This window comes from Artemia sp. Qi Xiang Cuo, chromosome 6 (genome assembly GCF_049724085.1).
Source record: "Artemia sp. Qi Xiang Cuo chromosome 6, ASM4972408v1, whole genome shotgun sequence".
NCBI classification, from domain to species: domain Eukaryota; kingdom Metazoa; phylum Arthropoda; class Branchiopoda; order Anostraca; family Artemiidae; genus Artemia; species Artemia sp. Qi Xiang Cuo.
The window spans coordinates 33,465,967-33,486,023 of NC_142799.1; the positions used below are offsets into that span (position 1 = coordinate 33,465,967).

At 34.2% G+C, this 20,057-nt stretch overlaps 1 protein-coding gene across 1 annotated transcript in view; it reads right to left on the reverse strand.

Moving 5' to 3' along the window:
* ND-SGDH (NADH dehydrogenase (ubiquinone) SGDH subunit) overlaps nt 1–6,621 on the reverse strand; it is a 72,584-nt gene extending 65,963 nt beyond the window's left edge. Inside the window, exon 1 of the mRNA XM_089090663.1 lies at nt 6,500–6,621. Within this exon, the coding sequence (XP_088946789.1) occupies nt 6,500–6,542 (43 nt within the window). The 5' untranslated portion in view covers nt 6,543–6,621. The remainder of the gene's footprint in view (nt 1–6,499) is intronic.
* Nucleotides 6,622–20,057: the final 13,436 nt, after the last annotated feature.

The following is a 20,057-nucleotide window of genomic DNA, read 5'->3' on the forward strand; positions in this document are numbered from 1 at the left end:
AGAGCCAAGTTTACCAAGAAGACTGGCAACATCTTGGCAGTACACAAGGTCTTTCTCCTGCCAGAGGTAGCCCATGTAGTCCTCATACCTTCTATGAAAGGAAGTGATACATGTGTCCTCACCATGTAGATTTTTTTCTTTCAGTCTGGAGGCCAACAGCTTGGAGGAAGTCTTTGACAAGCTGAGATCCCAAACAATATCATTAAGCTTACATTGTGAAAAGGGCTGCAGACAATCTTGTGCTTTATACTTCTCTTCTGTATATCTTACCTCGTCTGCACTGGTAGCCTTGTTGTTGCTGTTGGGAAGCTCTAAGAACACTAGTACAGGAATTTCTTTGCAGTGAGTAACTGGATGGCGGGCAGAAGGAAGGTTGGGGTACTGAAGACTGTGCCTATTCTTCTGGTTTATGCCAGTAGTATTGATGGTACAGATGTAACAATCTGATACATGGTATAATGGCTCTCTCCAAACCATTGGAATTTCAAAGTTTGTACACTGCTGGAGGTATTCCACTCATGTCTTGTACACCATTGCATTTCCCAGGGATTATCTTGGTCACCCAGCTTGACTTCAAAGTAAGCCTTGTAGGTGCACTTTACAAATCATGGGATGTTCTTCCTGTCCAATGACAGCGCATAGTCTCTGCAGATGTAGCAGAAAACAACTGTTGCACCAAAGTCATATATATCATTTTAATGAAATAGAAAATGCAGGTTAATGTCAGGTATTGAAATTTAGAATCAAATTGATTGGCTAAGGGTTAATTAAATAACCTTGCAATCATGCATACAGCTACTTTAGAGAATTAAGTTAGGGTTGTAATTTGATATATTCTTCAACAAGATAGGATTGAACTCAAAACCCTGATATTAGCATATGCATAGCTTGTTGGATAGGCCTATGGCTGTATCTAAAAAAATTGACCTGATAGAGCAAAATAAATGTGATATTCAGACTCAGAACACCAAAATTAGTCTAAATCAATTGAGAAACCCCTGATAATTTGAGACAATTGAGAAACCCCTGGCTGTTACCCAGTGCTATCAAATAGAAGAAGGGATTTGTGCTTCAACACTGTGAGTGACTGTGTAGGCCTTGCAAAGCAGATTATTAGAATGTACTTTGAGTTTGGATTAGAAATGAACAAGGCAGTTGGAATTGGCTTTGATGGAGGTAATAACATGTCTAGTTTGTACAAAGGCATTAAAGCAGAGGTACAAAATCAGTTTCCACTTGCCATTTACATGCATTGTTTAAACCTTGCCCTGGTGAAGGCCACCATATTGAACTTAATTCAAATGCTATGTGGATGCTTGCAAGAAGTTGTTTTTTTCTCTTCCCCCAAATAAACTGAGTCATTAGCTTCTGCATTTCATCCTTTTTGCTGCATACAAAAAAGCAAAAGCTCCTTTTCTTTTCAACACATAGTGGATCAAAAGGCATGATAAGTGTTATCACTTTTCTGGAGCTTTTCCCTGCTGTTGTTTGAGTACTGGAGAGCTTTGTTGACAACCAGTCCGATTCAGGTCTAATGGCAATAACCAACTCCTTAATAGCAACCATAACAAGTTTGGCTTCATTGTTGGAAAAGTAAGTTTGATTCTGCCTTAAACTTCTGGTATTCTGCAGAAGGATCTATTTGCCAGCTGTAAACACATCAATCTATGCAAGTCTTCATGAAAAGAGCTAGCAGAAGCAGATTTTCCATATATTTATGCAAAAGCAGTCCAGACAGCTGAAAATGTTGGGACAATTGCCTTAATACCAAGATGCCATAACAGGTCATTGCCCTCTTCAGACATTTCTCTTTTTTAGAAGGACTTCCCCAATGCCTCTAGAAGCTATGTGAAGAACTCAAATGAGATTTATTAACACCAAGTAACAACATTTCAATTCCATCTTCTGCTCCCTTGATTTAATATTGATGCTGTATTAGCCAATGTTGTGATGAAGCTGCAAAACTATAGGCAGCTTTGTTTCTCTGAGACTAGTCTCCTTGGTGACCTGATTATCTGGCAAATCAAATGGAGATCTATAGGTGAGTCTCATTGTCCTGATAGTTTCTAAAACTCTTGACATGTGCAACAACTGCTCTTTCCAGCTGTGCATTCACTCTTTTTTGTATTCTCCACCCTCCCTGTTACCACAGTATATGCAGAGTGTTCATTTAACATGCTAAAGCAGCTGAAAACATACCAACAAAATGAGAAAGGAGATGATAGGTTGAATGGCCTCAAACACATGTCTATCAATCATGATATTCAGGTGGATATTAACAATGTTTTAAGCAACTGGGGAAGGAAATCAAGATGGATTGAAATATAAGAAGTATTAAAAGTGGTTTTGTTGTTTTGTATCTGATTCAACTATTAGCAAGATTAGAGCTCTTCAATTTTGTTAATTGAGCTGATTATTTTATCTTGTTTTAATTTCATAGCAGTAAATAAGCTTAAAAAAGGGACTATGAGAGCAATATACCAAGTGCTGGAAATTTTATGGACTTCTGGTAACTCTTACCCAGTGCCCCCACCCCAGAAAGGAAATCCTAAATATGCCACTGATTTCTATATATTTCATTATAGTCAAAATATAATTTTTTTTCTTTAGGCAGGTAAATTGTGAACACACTAGTGGGTGAGTCTTTTTTTGTTCTGTCTAATTATACTAATTGCTTCCTTTGCAAATTTCATTTTGAGCCCTTAAAGAAACTCTTAAAGCAATGCCTTATTCCTTATTAGAAAAGGGTTGCCATAGAGTCTGAAAAAATCCTTAAATCAATCATATATACTTAATTATCTGATTCCTCTTTGTAGATAAATATACTCAATATATTCAATACTCTATATATTGAATTTATATTTTTTGATAGATAACTATCTTCTTTTTTTATTGCCTCACAGCAAACACTGATGAATCAGTAGGAAGAAAAAAGTTGCACTATTCTAAACAATAGTTTGAACATTTATAGTTGGCAGTATATTTATCCATCAGGGGGGGGGGGGCACTGATGGAGGTCCATAACTGAATGCTCTTATTTTAACTCCTATCAATGGTAAGTTTTTCTAGCATTCTAAAGTATGACCATTTATGTAAGCCTGCATACAGTAGTTTTATCTAGAAGTCTGAGAGAAGAATATATCAACAAAAACAGACAATACAAATACAAATGACTAATAAGATGAATTTTTGTGTCTTACACATAAAAATTTAAATGCTTCTGAATCCTTATTGCTTTTGAATACCTGGACTTCCTGATGTAGACCAATATTTATTTTATGTTAGGGCTTTGGTGGATCATAAATGCTGATTTTAGGGTATTCAGTTACATCCAAACTGAAAGCCTATATATAAGATGTTTGTAGGTAATGGAGATTGAAAGCATGTGGAGATTGAAAGCATACATCTCTTGTCTACGCACTGACGCCATTACAGTCTGATTTTTAATTGTATACGTTGTTTACTCAGTGTTTAAGATGCCTCCGACAATCGTGAGTCCTGCCGATTGTGAAGTACGGGCGGTTATACGATTTCTTAGTGTTAAAGGCAAAAAACCGATCGATATTCATCGTGAGATCTGTGAAGTTTACGGACAAAACATTATGAGTGATGGAATGGTAAGGAAATGGGCGAGAATCAAAACAACAATCCATGGAATGGCGACATTCATCATCACCCAAAAAACTGTGCACATGATTTTCCGGGCAGAAATTGTTTGCTTAAATTTCACTTTTTTGGGTGATGATGAATGTTGCCATTCCATGGATTGTTGTTTTGATTCTATTCAACTTTCCTTGATTTTCTTTGGTTTGATTTTATTCAACTTTCCTCAATAAATATTTTAGAGCATGAATACCTCAGCATTATGGATTTGAAGATAAATTCTTGCTGAATTTATTGATTTAAGTACCAGAAGTGGCTTATCAATGGGGATACCACCTTCCTGTCAAAACGAAAACTATCTGTAAGTGTACTTGCTCTTTATGGCAGGCAATCTTGGCTTGCAAATGCCCTTTTACAGCTTTCTTTCCCAAAACTAAATTTTGCCAACTTGTTCACCCCCCCCCCTAAAAAAAATTCAATTTTTTTCTATTCATATGCTATACTTTTTTATATAGCTCTGTGGTGGATATCTGTCTTGATATTAGTCAAATAGTCTAAATATTACCTGGAGATGATGAAATGAAAGCAAAATCTTCCGTGTCCTTGACCCCTCCTGCTCAATCATAGTAAAATTATGGGAAAGAGAAAATCTAAATTAATTGCTACTTCAAATCAATTACAATTTGCACTCTGCTAAAATAATCACACTTTTTCTTAATACTTGCCACTGGTTGTCTAACCCCGTTTTTCCTAACCCTCCTCTTACCCACTTTTGCTTAAATAAAATACAATCAACACCCTTGTGACTACCCTTCCCCCCTCCATTAAAAGAAAATGTTAGCTCTTGTGGGAGACAATCATACTTTGCTAATTTCCTTTCCTGTATATGCAGAGACTCAATTCAGTAGCCAAGCATTTTGCTATTTTATCTTCTTGTGTGTAATTTAACTGTTTTTCAATTGCTGACTGATTGGCTATTTTTAGGATGTTTATACATAAAGTGGTTTGATATTAGCCAAGTAGTCTAAATATTATGTAGAGATGATGAGCAGAAAGCAAGAAATTCCACATCCCCACCCCTCCAGCCTAATCATAGTAAAATGATTGGAAAGAGAAAATCTATGTTAATTGGCACTTAAAATCAATTATAATCTGCACTCTGCTAAAATAATCATATTTTATCTTAATTCTGGCCATCTCTTTTCTAGATGCAATTTCCCCAACCCTATTCTTATTCCCTTTTCCTGAAATAAAGTTAAGTCAACAACCTTGTCCATACCCCCTCATTAAAAAAGGAATTGTAAGCACTTGTTGACAGACAATCCTAGTTTGCTAATTTCTTTTCCTGTATATACATAGACTCAATTCAGTAGCCAACTGGTTCACTCTTTTACATTTTTCTGTATACTTAAACTACTTTTTAATAGCCAACTGGTTGGCTATATTTAGGACACTTATACACAAAGCAGTTTGATATTAGCCAAATAGTCTAAATATTATGTAGAGATGATGAACAGAAAACAAGATGTTCCACATCCTCACCTCTGACTCCTCCCAGCCACTCAAAGTAAAATGATAGTGAAGAGAAAATCTAAATTAATTGGCACTTCAAATCCCTTTGATAGCTGACTTTGACAAATCACTTTGATTTGTCAAACTTTATTGATAGCTAACTAGTTGGCTATTTTAAACTGAAGTTTAGATATAAACAAGTATAATAATAGCCAACTAGTCAGCTAATTCTATAAAGTATATACAGTTCTCTTATTAGCTGACTAGTTGGCTCATTCAGGTTGAAGTATACATAGGTGAGATTTAAGAGCCAATTTGTTAGCTAATCTAAACATGGGAAACTTTATTGATAGCTGATTAGTTTGCTATTTTAAACTCAAGTTTATATATACATGTGATATTTATAGCCAACTAGTCAGCTAATTCTATAAAGTAAATATATTTCTCTTATTAGCTGACTAGTTGACTAATTCAGGCTGAAGTGTATATATATGTGGGATCTAATAGCCAACTGGTGGGCTAATCTAAACATATATATATATATATATATATATATATATATATATATATATATATATATATATATATATATATATATATATATATATATATATATATATATATATATATATATATATATATATATATATATATATATATATATATATATATATATATATATATATATATATATATATATATATATATATATATATATATATATATATATATATTATATATATATATATATATATATATATATATATATATATATATATATATATATATATATATATATATATATATATATACATATATATATATATATATATATCTATATATACATATATATATATATATATATATATATATATATATATATATATATATATATATATATATATATATATACATATATGCCAATTCAGGGTTAGGTTGGGTTAGGTATAGCCTATATAGGGGGGGGGGCTGAAATTCATTTCCAATAGAAATGCTTATTATATTTGTAATCAGCATAAAAAAGGCATTGCTACCTTTTTTTAAAATCAGCATAAGTTACCTTCTGTTATTATAGTGTCTCCTTCAGAGGAGGCTGCAGACAAGAATGCTACCAGGAATCTCCATGTATAATTAGCCTAGGCTATGCTGCCTAGACAATTTAGATGAATTTAAATGTAAAAACGTGCTATTTATATGATTTATTAATACTAAAAACCCTACTGGGCCATGGTTAATACACAATAGGCCTACACTTCAAAAATAATAAATGAAAACACCCTTATTATAAACAAAAATAAAAACTAAACCTATACTGAACACATTTGAATGGGTTATCCAAATTTGGGAGTTCCTTTACTTGCGAAATTAAATACTGATTAATAACCTGCTTTAGCTACATGTCCAAGAAGCTTGGAAAATGCACCCATTTTGTGGAAGATTTTCCCTTAACTTTTTCTATCTGCTTAAAAATAATTGCTGAGCCACACGGCCTGCGTCACACTTTAAAACACGTTCCTGCGTTCCGAACAAAATATGTAAACAGGTTCATAGTTCCAGAAATTAATTATCAATAATGATCAGTAAATATGTGTTAATATTTTGGATCCGAGACAAAAGGTAACAGGTAAACTATAAGCATTTTGTATTATTATCTCAAGATCGGAGTACAATGCTAGCCTTAGATGTATTATTGGCAATAAAGATATATTGGCATTATTAGATGTATTATTGTGTTATTGGCATTGTTCCAGACGGTTTAGATTGTATTTAATAACATTTAATTAATGATTATTATTGATAATTCAGTTTGGACCTCCCCCTGGGCTTGTACCTTTGGAAATTGAGGCCACGCCGAAAACTGGATGTGCAAAACCAAAATATTGGTGAACTGTCGTCGAAAACATTTCAATGTGCCTGAAAATACTGGGGAAGTACTTAGGTATATTCTTACAAACATTTATAAGCACTTAGATCCATACTTAAATACATTTTTTAAGAGCACTTTAAGTTCATGCTCGAATACTTTTTTTTGCACATTTATAAGTACCAAGTACATTACTTGTGATTGCTATTACTTGCAATATCTACTGCCACCACTTGCAACTACGGCTGCAGTTGCATTTGCTTGTGTCTGTAACAAATTGTGAACGCAGCTGTTACTAATTGTATCTGCACAGGCAACTCTTTGTGACTTTGACAACTTGTTACTGCAACTTGTAGCTACTTGTTACTGTAGCTACTTAAGACCAGAAATTAATTTCGACTATGAATATTTGTGACTTTGATTACTTAAGTCTGTGAATACTTGTGACTCTTAGAACTTACGACTATGACTGCATCTACTTACGACTGTGAATGCAAATACAACTCGATAGCTATTACGGCTATTTGCAACTATAATGAATTCTAACTGCGACTACAATTACTTGGGACTGCAAGTGCGACAACTTGCAACTGCTAATGTGACAACCCGTGACTGTAAATGCTACTAATTGTGACTATGACTATTAATACTGCTACTACTAGTTTTATTGTGACTGCAAATGCAAATGGTGCTGTAACTTTTACTATTACAACTAGAGCTAGTAAAGACAATCAATAGAGTTCAACTACATGATGCATTCCAAATGGCATAGTTGATCTAGATTGCCAAAATAGCCCATTTACAATATCTCCCGAATGGATAAGGTTTATTATGTTGAAAAGCTCAGGAAATATTGAGAGGGATATTGCATTAAATCAAATGACACTAGGTGCATCCAAGTTTATTAAAAAAAGGCGTACCTAGATATATCTGAATTAATCTTAGGAATGAATATGGGTATGGGTATTATGTTGAGACTTTCATGAAATGCTAAGGGTGATGTTCAAACAAATGAAAAGACACTATATGCATCAATTTTGCCAAACCATATATTTCCAAGATTTCTAGAATCGTTAGAGATGGATATCAAGTTAATACATTCAAAGAGTGTAGAATTTAAAAGCGAATTAAAAAAGCTTTTGAAGTTAAAAGCGATCTGTTAATCACGTTGTCAATCAGTATCACTGCAGTATTTTAGGAACGACTAAGGTCATTAGGTTATACCTTTCAGAAAATATGATTGGGGATGTTAAATCAATTCAAAAGACACTATATAAATCCTAATTGTCATAATGGTATGTCTATAATATCTAAAGAATAGTTACGGGTATAAAGCTGGAATTTTCAGTGAATCCTGGGGCAAATATCAAACTTAATAAAATACATATCGATGCATCCCATCCCAGCCACCGAAAGGGTGCATTTATAATACGACTAATAGACTGGAATAGGATGTTCCAATTATTAGGACAAAAATATGAAAACCCGGAGAAATAGTCATTATATTAAACAATATTAAAACGTTTGCAGTAAAATACGAAAATAATATTTTTTAACTTTTCGAAAAAGGGGTTTTTCAAAGAAAATATAGAGCCATATTGAGCTCAAGACCTGTCGATGTAAATTCCCATAGTAATTCAAACAAAAAACTACAAGAAATTACTAGCAAAGATTAACTAAAGCCCAAAACGAGCAGAATCATAGGCAGCGGGCTAGCGCTGGCTAAGTAAAGAACGACGTGGGCACAATGTGTGTTTTTTTTTGTTTTTTTTTTCTCCATACCCGGGCACTTCGTATCGAAGGAGCTGTCGTAGAAACTTCGAAAAGGGCTCATTCGATTGGACATTGGAATGGCTAGCGCCCTTTTCAATAGTCGAAAGTGATTGGAGGGTAACTAGCACCCCCCACGCCCATCATTCCCCCAAACACATCCAAACAAAATTCTGAGATAGCCATTTTGTTCGGTGTAGTTGATTTCCAGATAGAAAATATGTCTTTGAAGAGGACTCTCGCCCACAACCCTCGGGGCAAGGGTTTTAAGTTATGCCATGGGGGCATATAAGGTTTTTATAAAAGGTGTTGTCGTAGAAACTTCAAAACAGGCTCATTCGATTGGAAATTCGAAGGGCTAGTACCCTTTTTAAAAGTTAAAAGTGATTGGAGGGCAACTAGCCCCCCCCACGCCCATCATTCCCCCAAACACATCCTGTTGGGGTTCCACCCCTGTTTCTTTTCTTTTCAGATAAATGACCTGGTTTTGCTCCGTAATTACATTTATTTAGATTTGCCTATAGTATAATTTTCAATGACAATTTAAAAGTCTCGTTGCTAAGCTATAGTTGTTTTGCAATAAGTAAGCTTTGAACTAAATTCTATTTTGGACTTCCTGGTTTGAGTCAAGCTAAGAAAGTAGAATTGGTTTTGAATGTGAATTGAGAGGATTGGCTGGGTCAAGCGAAGGCCCACCCCTATGAACAGTTGCTGTACAGAATATTATTTCTGAGTTAGTCTACATTTAGACCCCGCTCGGGGGAACATATTTTTGGGTTGTTATACCGTTTGGAAGAATACAAGTAAGGTATTTTCTACAAACTGTGTACTAGTTTTCCCGGAACCCAGGCAGGGTAGAAATAAAGTTACAAGATACCGTCATTATTATATTGACAGGGAAGTTTGTTACCTCCAAGGAGAGAGTTAGAGATTTTCAGTGGTAACCCAAGGCGGGTCCACTTGGCTTTAGAAAGTGGCCATTTGACCACTCGATCGCGTTATCATACCCTGCGACAGGGTATACTATAAAAATGGTAGTACCAAACCCGATATTTGCAGAACCGGTGTGGTAGACGCGGGCATCACATTATAATGGCCAGGGCTTTCCCCTCCAATAAGTGGTGACACCACTACATTACCACGCCAATATTGGGGCATTGTAGCTTACCACTATAATATTGGTGGCATCGTGGCCTACCGGTATAACACTGGTGGCTATCAGTAAACCCAAACATTTGTGGCAGTAAGAAAAGAGCTATTAACAGCATTAATAGTAAAAGAATTCCGCATTTTCAAAGAGACAAGTTAATTTAGCCTACAGAGTAGCCTATTGTGATTATATATAAAGAGAAAAAAATACAGAATCAATTAATCGAATTATGAAGATCTATTATGGGCTGCGCCTTGTTAGATCATAATAAATAAAAAATTTACGAATCAATATATCGCGCAACTAATTAGTGGTCAAAAATAACAGGCTAATTGACACGCAGCAATTTTTCGCGAGAAACTGGAAGTTACATGAATAAAAGAATTTTCATTTAGACTGAAGAGGTAATTTGAAGTTAAGAGAATTTGGAAATAATGTCGGACAGAAATAAGATTAACTCAAGACCGAGAAGGGCGAGTGAAGCCCGCAGAAAGAGTAGGAAAATACAAATAAAGGTTATAATGGAGGCTATTAAGGGAGAGTACTGAGAATATAAGAAAAAAATTCAGATTGAGAAAGATGAAATTAGAAAGAATAGAAAAGAGGACAAAAGGGCTAGAGTAGCCTATAAAGAAAGAGACATGGAAAAAACGAAACGTAGAAATGAAGCCAAAAGAGGTAAAAAGGCCCCGTTGGAGGCTTTTGAGAGAGATCATCTGAAAAATTACCGGTTTCCGGATGTATGGAGATCAACTAACGTTAAAAACTCTAGCTCTAGAGTAAATAGTCGTTCTAAGATATTTAGCAACCAAGATCTTCTAATAAGAATCTTGTCTAAAGGCATTAATCATAGCCATAGGGAGATTTTGAGAAAACTAACAAAATTCAACGAAGCTAGTAAGGCAGAGGATATTGCTTTCAAAATCCTTACGGAGGCTGATAGAAAGCAGTTACAAATATATGAAGAAATTGTTAAGGAAAACGAAAAGGAACGGTCGGCAATTGTTGATATGATTCAGAGTCATATTTACATTTTAAGTGGAAAAATGGGAGTAGAGGATGAAAAGATTGTTCTTAAACGTCAACAGATTATTGAGGATCTATATAAGGAATTGGATAGGGTTCGTCCCTCTGGTGAAAAGGAAAACATTGCTTACGGGGCGTACACAACCGCACTCAGAGAAAATATTCAACCCTACGAAGAGTTAAATAAGAGGATTGAAAAATTTCAGATGGAAATTATTGGCAGGGTTCTTCTATTAATTAAGAAAAATTCTAGACCGCAAAAAGCATACACCTCTACTTTTCATAAAATAGTAGAAGAGAAAATAGAGGAGAAAAGACAAGAACGTATAGAGGCTGAAAGAAAAGCCAGAGAGCCAAAAGAGGAGGAAGATAGGAAACAAACAGAGAAAGATAAAAGAGGAAGAAAGGAAGAAAGACAGGCCCGTAGGGATAAAAAATATTACCAGGATGTTGCAAAAACAATTGACAGACTAATAAAAACTCGTTGGGGAAATTCGTAGAGTGACGTTTTATCACAAGTTACTTATAGGCCATCGGATAGCCATAATAGTCTAAGGATCAATTGCGAGAAAAAGAAAATTACCAAACATTAAAAACTTTTAAGAGAAAATATACAACTTCGTTGACTGCGGAGGGAGGTGGACCGGCCCATAAAACAAATTGTGAGGCTGAGCCACCCTGTCGGAAAAACAAAATACTTGATACGCGTGTTCAAAATGTTGATAATCCACAAAAATGGGATGCGGAAGTAAAAAGATAACATAATATTGAAAATAAGATATGCGAGAATGATTTTTCAGGAAAATTTCCAGAAAATGGAAAACTTGAGAACACCTTTAACGAGTGCCAGACGCCGAAAAAAATTTGCCAAAATGAAGCGCTGATTGTACCAGAGAAAACGGAGACGAAATTTATTGTACGCGCTTTTCCTCGCAAAGTTCGGGAAAATTTAGTACAGTATGAAAAACCAAATGTCGGAATTCAGTTCCCATTTGATGACGAAATATTTGTTTCTGTGGTAAAAGTAAAGAAAAGTAAAAGAGAGAAGAGAGATATTAAACGGAGCTACAATGAAGTAATGCAGTCAAAGATGGTGGACACTGGAGCCCAAATCAGATTTAACGGTAATTTACTATTTTGTGCGAATGACAAAATTGAGAAAAGTGAAAAAGAACAAATAAATGCAAAAAAGAGACAAAATTTGGAGATTTAACCTGCAGTGGCGAAAAATAAAAAATGTTGGATGGGCTGTGCCTTGATAACATAAATAATAGAGAGAAAAATAAAATGTTGGATGGGCTGTGCCTTGATAACATAAATAATAGGGGAGAAAAAGAGGTCAAATTCCCATGGGGAATAAAACGAGATGATTACAAAATAGAGATGAATGACCTACAACGGATTGGGGGAAAGTTGGGAGATATTGAATGTCGGGTCGGATTGGAAAAACTTGGAAAGGAATCTGAGATTAGTATTATCAACTCAAAAGATATGTAGATCCTTTAAGAGGGGGACGAATCCTTTGGGGAAGATCCCCTGCGGGAAGTTACGAAAGATAGCCCTTTTCCTCAATGCACAACTGGCGGACAAGTTGTGATCCCTTTACCGAGGTTTCACATCTCTGATCTGGAGTCCTTCGGGGCTACTCTCTCCCAGTCACTTCACATTTCACCCAAACCTTTGTCCAGTAACCCTATTCATAGTTGTTATCCTACATGGGAATCGACAATTATTTCCGGCAAACCATATTCAGCATCTATGTTTCATCTTCAATTAGCATTAACGCATATTCTGCATTTGATTATCCCAGGGGAGGGAGCCCAGAAAAAAGGCGATTCATGGCTCGCTCAAAATTTTACTTCATTCCCAGTACCCTTATCGTTTTCACAGGCCTTTGCATGTTCGGCCTTAGACCATTTCAAATTATGCCAAGGGGCAATTTACTTTTTTAGTGAGATGTGGGGTTGTTTCTACAGATGGAAATTAAGAGGCTAGTGCAGCCAACTTTTCATGATGGCTGGCATCATCAAATGTGCCAGAAACTCATTCTCTGCTCCTCTCAAATGTAAATTCGTGAGAGCGAGAAAATTTTGTCTTTCATTGTGCTGTGCACAATCATTTTTCAACGAATTGTGCAATCATTTTTCTACGAATCTGGGGGACTTCAACTTTCAAAACCTAATGCGGATGCTATATGATCTAGACCATGGTGGTTCTACAGTAGAGACGTGTTGATGACCGATCTAGAGCTAAGCGGTGGAAGTGGTAGCACAGACACTGGTGGAAGCGAGAAGGCAAATGGATTTTGTAAAGTTGAAGTTATGTGTTTATGTCTGTAAGGGTGGACCAAGGTAGCACGTGGGCGGTAATTTATCTTACGGGGGGAGGTGATGTGATCTAAAGCGTTCATAAGTCATGTAAACCGTTTTGAAAATACCTAAAGCCTTATAGAAGGTCAGAATAGCTTATGAGCGATCTTTATAGAGAGTCAGAAAGCGTTTATAAGTGACACAAAGGATTTTGAAGTGAACTAAAGTGTTATAAAAGACCTAAAGTGCATACGAGTGATCTAAAGAATTTATAAAAGATATACAGGGTTTTGATGTGACTTAAAGCCTTATGAAGGTCGAAAGTGCTTATAAGTGATCTAAAGCGTTTATAAGTGATATAAAGGGGTTAGAAGTAACCCAAAGCGTTATAAAAGTCAAAGCGATTGTGAGCGATCTAATGTGTTTATAAGTAATATGAAGGGTTTATAAGAGACCTAAAGTGTTATTTAGATCGCTCAAAAGTATTTTAGATCTTTTATAACGCTTTAGCTCTCTTGTAAACCCTTCATATTACTTTTAAATACATTAGATCACTCAAAGAACTTAATGTCTATTATGAAGCTTTTGGTCCTTTCTGATCCCTTTATGTCACTTCTAAGCGCTGTAGATCGCTCATAGATTCTTTTCTAACGCCTTAGGTTATTCTTCATCCTTCATATCACTTATAAACCCTCTAGATCACTCACAAGTTTATAAGTCTTTTATAACGCTTTAGGTCACTTCAAAACACTGAACATCACTTATAAATTGTTTAGATCGCTCATAAGCACTTTAGGTATTTAATAACACTTTCATTCACTTCAAAACTTTATATTTCAGTTATAAAGCCTTTAGAACACTCATAAGCGTCATACGTCTTTTATAATGCTTTTGGTCAATTCTAAACTCTTTACATATCCTGTAAACGGTTTATATCGCACAAAAGCGGATTAGGTTTCTAATAAAGCTTTAGATCTAAAGTAAACCCTTCATATTACTTATAAATTCATTAGATCGCTTTTAAGTTCTTTATGTCGTTTATAACGCTTTTGATTATATCAAACCCTTTACATCTTTTATAGCTACTTTAGATCACTCATATGCATTTCAGGTCTTTTATAACGCTTTAGTTCACTTGAAACTCTTAATATCACTCACGAACGCTTTTTATATGTCACTTTTAGGTCTTTTATAACGCTTTTAAACCCTTCATATTACTTATTAAACATATTATATCGCTCATAAGCACTTTATGTCTTTTATAATGCCTTGGGTTACTTTTAAGCCCTTTATGTCACTTAAAAACGCTTTAGATCTTTCACAGGCACTTTTGACCTTTTTTAAGACTTTAAGTCACTTTGAAATCCTTTACATCACATATAAGCGATTTATATCGCTCAAAAGCGTTTTAGGTCTTTTACAAGCTTTCAGTCTCTTATAAACCCTTCATATTACTTATAACAGATTATAATCGCTCATACGCACTTTATGCGTGCGCACTTATAATGTGTTACTTTTAGATCGATTACGTTTTACTTTGAGTTACTTTTAGATCGATTACGATTTAGATCAATCAAAAGTGGTTTGGAAGCTTTATAACGCTTTAGGTCACTTGTAAACCCTTCATTTTACTAATATACACATTAGATGGCTCATAAGCACTTTAGGTCTTTTATAACGCTTTAGGTCACTTCTAAAACCTCTACATACCTTATAAACACTTTAGATCACTGATAAGCACCTTAGGTCTTTTATAAAAATTCATGACTTTTTGAACAATTAATCTCACTTTAGAACGGTATAGATCGCTGATAAGCTTTTTTGTAATACGTTTTTAAAAACATCTATCTATTTATCAAGTATTACGAACTAAAATTGAAAAGTTAGCCAAAGAAAAAATTAGATTCTTAATGATCTGGAATCAATTTTGATATCAATAGATGTACCAAAAAAAAAATTAGTTTATTGTGCTGATTCCAAATATATAATATTTTTTAAGTATAGTGTTACCCATTGGTGGGCCTGAGAAAATTTTCGAAATTTTCGGAAAAGGTGGAAAACACCGCATAAAAGTCAAAGAATTTTAATGGAAATCCCGCCATCAGATTCAGCGTATCAGAGAACCCCACTGTAGAGGTTTCAAGCTTCTATATATAAAACTGAAATTTTATAATGTTTGCCACAAAAAGCATCACGGATTCGTGTTTATTTGTTGTTGTTGCTTTTTTGAGGGGTGATCATATCGAACCAATGGCACAAGAAATTCGCAAAAGGGCTCGTTCAAACGAAAATTATAAGATCTAGTGTCCTTTTTAAGTGACCAAAAGATTGGAGGACAACTAGCCCCCGTCCCACGCCCTTTTTTCCTGAAAGTCATCTGATTAAAACTTTGAGATAGCCTTTTTGTTCAGTATTATTGAAACGTACAATAGATATGTCTTTTTTTTTTTTTATAAATCCCACGTTCTCTCCTCTCAGTGGTACTAACTTCTTTATTTCCGAAACTAATAACAACATTTATGTACCACGTACACTAAAAAAAAATAAATAAAAAAACCTACAAAATTTTTTAACTTTACATTATCATAACAATCAAACTATAAATTTGAGCAGTTAATACTTTACAGATTTCATTTGGGGGCATTCTACAACCAAACCAACATTAATACAACATCTGCCTAGCCGCTTTGCAGGGTGCCCTTCCGGTATAGGGAACCCCTTCCACGGTGGCACCAACTATCAAACTCCAAAAAAATACTTCATTTTGCCTCCAAAATCCCTCTGTTTACCTTATAATCCCATCCTCTCAATTTACTCTCACTCTTACCTCAAAAACGCCCAAATAAAAAACTTTGTCTTAACATCATCTTACACAATAGATATAATTACTTCATTATATCGCTCATAAGCAGTTTATGTCTATTATGAAGCTTTGGGTCCTTTCTGAGCTCTTTATGTCAGTTCTAAACGATTTAGATCGCTCACAAGTTTTTAAGTCTTTTATACCGCTTAAGGTCACTTCAAAGCACTTTACATCCCTTCTCTTAAGCTTGTTTTATCTTTTATTAAAATTAAAGTCTTCTTCATCAAATTATCTCACTAATAAACGCTTTAGATCGCTCTTAAGCACTTTATGTCTTTTATAATGCTTTGGGTCCCTTCTGAGCCCATTAAATCACTTGTAAATGGTTTAGATCGCTCACAGGTACTTTACATCTTTTATACCGCTTTAGTTCATATCAAAACACTTTACATGTCATATAAACGCTTTAGATCATTCAAATGCACCTTCGGTCTTTTATAACACTTTAGGTCACTTCCAAGCCTTATATGTCCATTATAACGCTTAAGGTCATTTCTAAACCCTTTATATCACTTTATCGGTTTAGATCGTTCATAAGCGTTTCATGTTTCTTATAACGCTTTAGGTCTCTTATAAACCCTTCATATAACTTATTAAACTTATGAAATCTCTTATAAGTGCTCTATGACGTATATAACGCTTTGGGATACTTTTAAGCCCTTTATATCACTTACAAACGCTTTAAATCGCTCATAAAAATTGTCGACCTTACAAAAGACTTTAGGTCACATTAAAACCCTGCGCATCTTTTATAAACTCTTTGTATCACTCGTATGCACTTTAGGTCTTTTATAACTCTTTAGTTCACTTCAAAATCCTATATGTCACTTATAAACGCTTTCTGACCTTCTACAAAGACCGCTCATAGGCTATTCTGACCTTCTATAAAGCTTTAGGTCTTTTCTATACGGTTCACATGACGTATAAACACTTTAGATAACTCATATCCACTTTAAGTCTCTTATAACGCTTAAGGTTACTTCTTAATCATTTACACCACTTATAAAAGCTTTAGATCACTCATATGCACTTAAAGTCTCTTCTAAATCTTTATGTCACTTCTAAAACCTTCACACCACTCATAAGCAATTTAGATCACTCATCAGCACCTTAGGCTTTCTATAAAGCTTTAGGTCACTTCAAAACGCTTTATAAACTTTTATAAACGCATTAGATCACTCATATGCAGTTTATTTCCTTTAAACACTTTAAATCATTCCAAATTCTTTATATCCCTTATAAACGCTTTAGATCGTTCATAGGCATTTTAGGTCGCTTATAACAATTTAATTCACGTCTAAGCCCTATATGTCACTTAAAAACGCTTTAGATCACCCATAAGCTAGTTGGACCTTTTTTAAGGGTTTGAGTCACATAAAACTTATGCGGGGGGTTCTATAACGCTCTAGATTACTTGTAAACCCTTCATATTACTTATATACATATTGGATTTTTCAGAAGCGATCTAATCTCTCTTTATGTCGTTTACAAACGCCTAATATCCCTCATAAAATTTGCTAACATTTTAAGAGGGTTTAGGTCACATCATTACCCTTTAAATCTTTTACAAAGGCTTTAAATAGCTCAAAAGCGTATTATATCTTTTATAACACTTTAGTTTTCATATAAACCCTTCATAATATTTTTAAATTCATTATGTCGCTCATAAGCAGTTTATGTCTATTATGAAGCTTTGCGTCCTTTCTGAGCTCTTTATGTCACTTCTAAACGATTTAGATCGCTCACAAGTTTTTAAGTCTTTTATACCGCTTAAGGTCACTTCAAAGCACTTAACATCCCTTCTCTTAAGCTTGTTTTATCTTTTATTAAAATATAAGTCTTCTTCATCAAATTATCTCACAAATAAACGCTTTAGATCGCTCTTAAGCACTTTATGTCATTTATAACGCTTTGGGTCCTTTCTGATCCCTTTAAATCACTTGTAAATGGTTTTGATCGCTCACAGGTACTTTACATCTTTTATACCGCTTTAGTTCAAATCAAAACACTTTACATGTCATATAAACGCTTTAGATCATTCAAATGCACCTTCGGTCTTTTATAACACTTTAGGTCACTTCCAAGCCTTATATGTCTATTATGATTCTTTAGGTCACTTATAAACGATTTAGATCGCTCAAAAGCGTTTTAGGTCTTTTTCAACGCTTAAGGTCTCTTATAAACCCTTCATATTACTTATAATTACATTAAATAGCTCATAAGCGCTTTATGACTTTTTTAACGCTTTGGGTTACTTTTAAACCTTTTATGTCACCTACAAACGCTTTAAACCGCTCATAAGCACTTTCGACCTTTTATAAGGCTTTAGGTCACATTAAAACCCTTTATATCCCTTATAAACACTTTAGATTCGTATGCACCTTAGGTCTTTTATATTACTTTACGTCTCTTCCAACCCTTACATGTCTATTATGATGCTTTAGGTCTTTTATAACACTTTAGGTCACTTCAAAACCCATAATTCATAAGCACTCAGATCGCTCATAAGCACTTTAGATCTATTATAACGCTATAGGTCAATCCTAAACTTTCTATATTACTTATAAACGCTTTAGATCGCCCATAAACACTTTAAATCTGTAGTAATACTTTGATTCACTTCAAAACTTTATATTTGAGTTATAAAGCCTTTAGAACACTCGTAAGCGTCATGCGTCTATTATAATGCTTTAGGTCAATTCTAAACCCTATACATCACTTATAAACGGTTTATATCGTTCATAAGGGTTTTATGTCTTTTATAACGCTTTAGGTCACTTATAAACCCTTCATATTACTTATAAGCACATTAGATCTCTTTTAAGTTCTTAATGTCGTTTATAACGCTTTGGGTTACATCAAACCCTTTACATCTATAGAGTTTCAACTAACTATGGCTAAGTTTATGTTCTTTAGGTCTTTTATAACGCTTTAGGTCACTTCTAAAACCTCTACATACCTTATAAACACTTTAGATCACTGATAAGCACCTTAGGTCTTTTATAAAAATTCATGACTTTTTGAACAATTAATCTCACTTTAGAACGGTATAGATCGCTGATAAGCTTTTTTATAATGCTTTAGGTCATTCTAAACCCTTTAAAGGAATTATCATCGCTCACAAGTACTTTAAGTCTTTTATAACGCTTTATTTCAATTCAAAATCCTTTATATCCCTTATAATCGCTTTAGATCACTCATTAGCACCTAATGTCTTTTATAATTCTTTAGGTCACTTCTAAGTCCTTTATATCACTTACAAATGCTTCAAATCACTTAGAGGCAAGTTAGGTCCTCTATAACGCTTTGGGTCACTTATAATGCTTTAATACTACTTATATACCAATTAGGTTGCTCATGAGCTTTTGTATCTTTTATAACGCTTTGGGTCGTCTCTGAGCCATTTATGTTTCTTATAAACACTTTAGAGGCTTGCAGGTAGTTCAAGTATCTTATAACGCTTTGGGTGACTGCTAAAACCCTTACATCACTTACAAGTGCTTTTGATCACTCATAAGCGCTTTAGGTCTTTTATAAAAATTCAGGTCTTTTATAAAAATTTAGGTCTTTTTGAAAAAATTGTCTATCTTATAAACACTTTAGATCACTTATAAGCCCTTTAGATCTTTTATAACCCTTTTATTCTTCTAATATCAATTATAAACGCTTTAAATCACTTATAAGCACTTTAAGTGTTTTATAACTCTTTGGGTCACTTCAAAACCTTATATTTTATTTATAAAGCCTTTAGATCACTCATAAGCACTATATGTCTTTTATAATGTTTTTGGTCAATTCTAAGCCCTTTACATCACTTATAAACGATTTAGATCACTCATAAGCCTTTTAGGTCTTTTACAATGCTTTAGGTCACTTATAAACCCTTTAAATTACTTATAAACATATAACTCATACGCACTTTATGAGTTTTATAACGCTTTGGGTTACTTTTAAGCCTGG